General features: G+C 56.3%; 1 protein-coding gene across 1 annotated transcript; it reads left to right on the top strand.

Annotated features, from left to right (window-relative positions):
• Positions 1-533: 533 nt before the first annotated feature.
• LOC141021752 (uncharacterized) lies at positions 534-5,400 on the top strand. The gene is made up of 3 exons (XM_073497610.1): positions 534-962; positions 1,022-2,417; positions 3,863-5,400. Exons 1-3 carry the CDS (start codon positions 534-536, stop codon positions 5,398-5,400), a joined length of 3,363 nt encoding a protein of 1,120 aa, XP_073353711.1.
• Positions 5,401-7,242: the final 1,842 nt, after the last annotated feature.

Genomic DNA, 7,242 nt, shown 5'->3' with positions numbered 1-7,242 from the left:
CTGCATGATTAGGATGTGATTAACTTGTGGGTATTGGGAAGTAGATGATGAGGTAGAACATATTGCCCTTTATTTCAAACCCTAGGAGTTACTTCTACGTTATGCTTATACTGCTATGCTATGCTCATAGACGAGGATTGGTTGAGTGATTCATGACAGATGTCAGATCATTATGAATTAAGGGTTTATTTAAGGTGGCTACTTTAATACACATCTAGGTGCATTGTTTGTGGGCACCTGGGGAATCCAGTGTTGTGTTGGAACGTGCCCACGTCCCTCTCGTCAGGTGGCTAGCCATGCAGCCCGCGTCGTGCGCGTCTCCAACAGTCCACGTACTTCATGTTTATCCTCTCCTGCATGGTAGCGATAGCCGGCTAAGGCCGTTGTACTCTCCCACGTTCCCCTGCTTCCTCTCCTGTAAACTGTATAAATGTACCCCGATGGATGAATAGAAGCTGTGTGTGAGTGTGACATATCTCAACTTGGTATCAGATACCAGCACCCCGATCCTTCTTTCTCTCAACGCTTCCGCCATGCATCGTCTTCTCCGCCGCACCCGCTCGGACGACTTTGACGCGCCGGCGTCCGCTCCGTTCGCCGCCGTTCCCGTCGCCGCGGTCGCTCCCGCTGCGGCTGCACCTTCTCAGGCAGCTCCCGCTGCCGCGGTCACCACCACCCCTGCGACCCGTCGTGCGCACCTCGGCGACCTGGGCAAGACGCCCGTCCCTGACGGCGTCGCGGCTCCTTCCTCGGCGCCCCGTTCGGCGCCCTCTGTCCAGCCAGCCGCAGGCGTCCTGCGCACCGCCGGCAGCACCCCCGTCCCGCGCCTCACGCTGGGCGGCCCCGGCAACGCCATCGTCACCCACCTCGGCCCGGGGCGCTCCGACGCCGGTCCTTCTCCGCTGCCGGCCTCCCGCCCTCCATCGCGCACTACTTCACAAGCAAGCTTCACCTCGAGTCCGGTAACTACTCGCGCTGGCGTCAACTCTTTTACATCATCGCTTGCAAACATGAGGTTCAGCATCATCTCGACGCCGCCACCGAGCCGCTCGGCCAGAGCGCCGTGTGGCGCAACGACGACTTGTCCATGGTGTTGTGGATGCACGGCGTCGTCGCCGAGGAGCTCATGGACGTCGTGGCATCCCCGGACAGCACCGCCTACGACATCTGGACCCAGCTCCACGTCCTCTTCATGGACAATCAGCCGGGCCGCGCCGTCGTCCTCGGCGCCGAGTTCCGGAACCTCGTCCAGGGCGACCTCTCCGTCGCCGAATACAGCCGGAGGCTCAAGTCCCTGGCTGACGCTCTCGAGGACGTCGGCGAGCACATCTCCGATCAGGCCCTCACGCTCCAGCTCATCCGCGGCCTCAACCGCAAGTTTCAGATCATGGCGACGCTCCTCCCGATGCAGTCGTCGTTCCCCACCTTCGTGCAGGCCTGCTCTCGCCTCCTCATGGAGGAGATCTCTGCCAACGAGCGGGCTCGGCTGGACGGCCGTCCGGAACTCCCCGCCGCTGCACTCACCATCGGGCACGAGCCGAGTGGTGGCTCCTCTCTCTCCCCTGATCGCGGATCAGGCAGCGACTCCGTCAACAAGGGCAAGGGCGCCGCTGCATCTCCCACGGGAGACAGGGGCAGTGGCTCGCGTGGGCGTGGGCGTGGTCGTGGCCGCGGCCGCGGCGGCCAGTCGTCTGGTGGCGCTCCCGCTGGGCGCAGCGCCGCTCCAGCCGGGCCGCAGCCCCCGACTGGCTTCTTCGCTCCATACGGCGCCCTCCTCCCCGGCCTGCCTGCACCACGGGCCCCTTGGGCTGCGCCGAACGCCGCCGGCGTCCTAGGCCCACGTCCTCCTGCACCGCATCAGGCCTACCCCGTGCCCTCGACGTCTTCCAGCGGGCCTACCTGGGAGCAGTATAATCAGCTGTACGCTGCTCTCCAGGGCCTCTCCATGCAGCAGCAGCATGCCGGCGGCACGCCGGACTGGTTCCTCGACACGGGCGCTACGTCGCACGTCGCTGGTAAGACGGACCTCCTCACCTCGTATGGTTCTCCCTCATTGCGTCATTCCTCTGGCATCTTAGTAGGCAACGGTTCTCGTCTCCCCATTACAGCCATAGGTTCTACCTCTCTTTCAAATTTTGCACTGAATGACGTACTTATATCTCCTACTATTATCAAGAACTTGATTTCTGTACGTCGTTTCACTCAAGATAATTTTTGCTCCATCACATTTGACCCGTTCGGTTTTTCCGTGAAGGACCTAGCCACGGGGAAGCTAATCATGAGGTCCAATAGCCATGGGGACCTCTATCCTTTCTTCAACAACTCCGGCGTTCAAGCAGTGCTCTCCGTCGCCACCGATGACATATGGCATCTTCGTTTAGGGCATGCTAGCAATAAATCAGTTTCCATTCTCGCACGTGATTTTCTTCCCAATTGTAATAAAACTATGCCTAGCACTTCCGTTTGCTCATCATGTAAACTTGGCAAGCAGCCTCGACTGCCTTTTTCCCATTCCATTACTAAAACAAGCATGCCTTTCCAATTAATACATTGTGACTTGTGGACCTCGCCGGTGCATAGTTTCTCTGGTTTTCAGTATTATCTAGTGCTTCTTGATGACTACTCCCACTACTCCTGGACGTTTCCATTGCGTAACAAATCCGACACCGCCGACACCATCACTCGCTTCTTTGCGTATGTTCTTACCCAATTTCACGTCACGATTCAATGTATGCAATGCGACAACGGTGGCGAGTTCCTCACTACTTCCTTGCGTGAGCTCTTCTCCAAAAACGGTGTCTCCTTCCGTTTATCTTGCCCGCACACCTCACCACAAAACGGGAAAGCTGAGCGCCTCATACGCACCACCAACGACGTACTCCGTGTGCTCCTCATCCACGCACACCTCCCACCCCCTTTTTGGGTCGAAGCGCTCCATACCGCCACCTACATCCTCAACCGTCGTCCCTCCTCAGCCATCAACTTCGTGACTCCTCACTTCGCTCTTCTTGGCCAGCATCCCACATACGACCACATGCGTGCCTTTGGGTGTTTGTGCTTTCCCAACACCATCGCTACTAGTTCACATAAGCTCGCTCCCCGCTCATCTCGTTGTGTTTTCCTTGGGTATCCTTTAGAGCACAAGGGCTATAGATGCCTGGATTTGTCCACTCGCAAGGTGATTATTTCTCGGCATGTCACGTTCGACGAGAGCATTTTCCCCTACTTCTCTGCCGATCACCCACGCTCCTCCGCACCTCCCCTGGCCACAGAAGATCCCAGCCTCATCCACCCCGTATCCCGCGCCCCTACCTCGTACCAGCCATCGGGATCCCCGCGCGCCCTCGAGCCAATCCGGCCGCCCCGCCCAGCTCCAATCGGCCCGCGGGACCCGCCACCAACCCCCGCGCGATCCACTCGGCCGCCAACCCCCGCGCGCATCTCCCCTGCTAGCCCGCGGGACCCGCCGCCCACGCCAGCCAGCCCCCTGGCCACCTCGCCCCGCGTGCCTCGCTCCACTCCACCTGCATGCAGCCCCACCACTCCACCAATTACCGCCTCGGACAGCTCCCATGCAGCCACTACATGCGCGCCAACTGTCCCAGCCACTCCACTCCCTGCAGCCCCTCTACCACCGCGCGCCGTTCCGGTCACACCACCGGCTAATCTCCATAGCATGCGCACCCGTAGCAAGTCCGGCTTTGCACAGCCAAAAGCACTTCATGCCTCGACGCCTTCCATCAGTCCTATCCCCTCTTCCTATCGCGCTGCCCTTCGAGACCCCAACTAGATGCTGCGATGCTAGAGGAGTATAACACACTGATGCAGAATAATACTTGGTGTTTAGTGTCTCGTCCCGCAGGTGCCAATGTCGTTACAGGGAAGTGGATTTTCCAGCACAAGTTTCATCCGGACGGCACTCTCGCCCGGTACAAGGCGCGGTGGGTGCTTCGCGGCTTCACGCAACAGGCCGGCGTCGACTACGACGAGACCTTCAGTCCGGTGGTCAAACCAGCCACCGTCCGGATTGTCCTGAGCCTCGCCGCCGGCAAGTCGTGGCCCATACATCAGCTGGACGTGAAGAACGCCTTCCTCCACGGCCATCTTGCGGAGACGGTCTACAGCCACCAGCCTTCCGGCTTCGTCGACGCCACCTCGCCTTCGCATGTGTGCCGGCTGAACCGTTCCCTCTACGGTCTCAAGCAGGCGCCTCGGGCGTGGTTCACCAGGTTCACGACGTACCTGCGGAGCCTTGGCTTCGTCGCGTCACGGGCGGACTCGTCGCTCTTCGTCCTTCGACGTGGTGCTAACCTCGCGTACCTGCTCCTCTACGTCGACAACATCATCCTCACCGCCAGCTCGGGCGCGGTGCTCGACTCCGTCATCCAGGCTCTTCACCGCGAGTTCTCCATGACCGACCTCAGCGCGCTCCACCACTTCCTCGGCATCAACGTCACCACCACTGCGCGTGGCTTGTTCCTTTCCCAGGAACAGTACGCCCTAGAGATCCTCGACCGTGCCGGCATGCTCAACTGCAAGCCCATCTCCACTCCGGTCGACACGCTGGCCAAGCTCTCCACCGACACTGGCCCGCTCTTCCACGACCCGTCGCTCTACCGCAGCCTGGCTGGGGCGCTGCAGTACATCACGTTGACGCGGCCCGATCTCTCTTATGCCGTTCAACAGTGTTGTATGTTCATGCATGCCCCCCGCGACTGCCACTTCCAGCTCGTGAAGTGCATTCTTCGGTATCTGCGTGGCACAACTCACCTTGGCCTTCAGATCCATCGCGACGCCGGCACCGAGCTCGTGGCTTACTCCGACGCCGACTGGGCCGGCTGCCCCGACACGCGCAAGTCCACCTTGGGCTATTGTGTCTTCCTCGGCTCCAACCTCCTCACGTGGTCATCTAAACAGCAGAGCACCGTTTCTCGTTCGAGCGCCGAGGCTGAGTACAGGGCGGTCGCCAACGCCGTCGCCGAGTCGGTGTGGCTACGCCAACTACTTGGCGAGCTCCACCAACCGCCATCCCGTGCCACGGTCGTCTACTGCGACAACATCAGTGTTGTGTACATGTCGAGCAACCCGGTGCAACACCAACGCATGAAGCACATCGAGATCGACCTTCACTTCGTGCGCGAGCGTGTGACACTGGGTGAGATCCGTGTTCTCCACGTACCGACGAGCTCGCAGTTCGCCGACATCTTCACCAAGGGGCTGCCAACGGGCGTCTTCCTCGACTTTCGGTCCAGTCTCAACATCGACGAGCCCCACGTTTCGACTGCGGGGGGTGTTGGAACGTGCCCACGTCCCTCTCATCAGGTGGCTAGCCATGCAGCCCGCGTCGTGCGCGTCTCCAACAGCCCACGTACTTCATGTTTATCCTCTCCTGCATGGTAGCGATAGCCGGCTAAGGCCGTTGTACTCTCCCACGTTCCCCTGCTTCCTCTCCTGTAAACTGTATAAATGTACCCCGATGGATGAATAGAAGCAGTGTGTGAGTGTGACATATCTCAACTTGTTGTCCAAGGAGATCCCGAGGCGTCCGTGTGATCATCCTATGGTTCGCCACCCAGGCTCAAAGGGATCATAAGATTATTCATGCTAGAAACTTACGTGTGCAGCCACAAGCCATTATGGGCTCTGGCATAGTTGAGTATGTTGTGTGACCTCTTTCAGTGGTAAACAAGCAGATGTAGGGGATGTAGGTGGTACGGTTTACCCGTCGAAAGAGTTAATGCTCCTGAAAGACTGTGTCTCGGTCATCCGTTTCTCAAACACCATGTAGTGCGAGAAATCCAACGGAGGAGATCGAGTCTTGTGGGGAAAAGTGCGCAAACCTGTGCAGAGTGTACAAACTAATCATGATTAGCCGTGTCCCCGGTTATGGACATCTTGAGTATCTAGTTCTTGAATTATCATGTTGATCTCATCACTCTTAATTAATTTGTTGGGTTATTGATTATTAATTTTGGGATTGAGATGGGGTTTCCATTCTAAATGTTTTTCAACAAACTTTGTAGTTAAATAAAATATATTCCTTTGTTGTAGGGAAAAATTGGCTTTTCGCAAAAACATTATAACCATAGAGCCTCCACCAGCCAAATATGCATGTAGTGATAGCACTTATTCTGTTCATTGCTCTACTGTGTTATTTTGCCAGCATATTCCATGTGCTGACCCGTTTCGGGCTGCAACATGTCATGTTGCAGACTTTTCAGACGAAGAGTAAGGTCCGCTAGGTCGTTGTCGTGCACTCAGCTATGCCGTTGGAGTTGATGGACTCACTTTATCTTCCAAGTCTTCCGCTGTTATCGTATTTAGATGGCCTTAAGCCATATTTATTGTAATAAGTTCTCTTTTGAGACATTGGATGTAATAAGTGTGTGATTGCACTCTGTTATAAATCCTTCAAGTACTGTGTGTGTCAGCATTACCGATCCAGGGATGACACTTATGCACAGAGATTTGACCGTTTGAGGTCGGATCGCTACAAGATGGTATCAGAGCACACGCTGATTGTAGGACACGACCACTAAGATAAGCCATAGGTCACTTTTCTCTACTCATTTCTGACTCCTCTCCATTTTCCACTCTATAGGATGGCGGACTCAAGGAATAAGTTTGCTCAACCGGATGAAGACACACCTTTTGGACGTCACTTGAAGGAAGTCACTAGGTACCTGAACATCGGAATACCAAGCTTCACCGGGACCTACACCGCCACTTTACCAGAAGAGGAGCGTTGGATGATTCGAGTTAAAGTTCCAGGAAGGACATTCACGCCAGTTACTGAGCCCATAGAGTTTTCCTTTGATGCCCCAACCTGGAGTCTAGGTAAGAGCATGGCAGCCCACATCACCATGGGACGCATCGGCGAAGTTTACCATAAGGATCTTAAGGACACCATCTATTAGATATGTGGGCGCTGAGATGAGCAATGGGAGATGATCAGCACCAGGGGGACAAGTCCATTGCAGCTTTCATCCAGGAGTTAAGCCAGCACATTCGTCGCCAGGAGAACCAAATGTGTGCAAGGATGATAGATCTAAAGAAGGTGATGACCAGGAACATGGATCTTGAAGAGGAACTCAAGTCTACGCGCGACGGATACGAGGAGGAAATCGCAATACTAGTGGAGAAGAATGACGACCTGATGAGTAAGCTAGGAGTATTCATGGGAGACCCCGCGCCAGGAGGAGATGACGACCATCCCGAGGACTACATCATCATCAACGACAC

The sequence above is a fragment of the Aegilops tauschii genome, chromosome 4, assembly GCF_002575655.3.
Source record: "Aegilops tauschii subsp. strangulata cultivar AL8/78 chromosome 4, Aet v6.0, whole genome shotgun sequence".
Classification (NCBI taxonomy): Eukaryota; Viridiplantae; Streptophyta; class Magnoliopsida; order Poales; family Poaceae; genus Aegilops; species Aegilops tauschii.
Note: the sequence above shows the minus strand (reverse complement) of the source record. Positions and strands in the feature narration are given on the sequence as shown.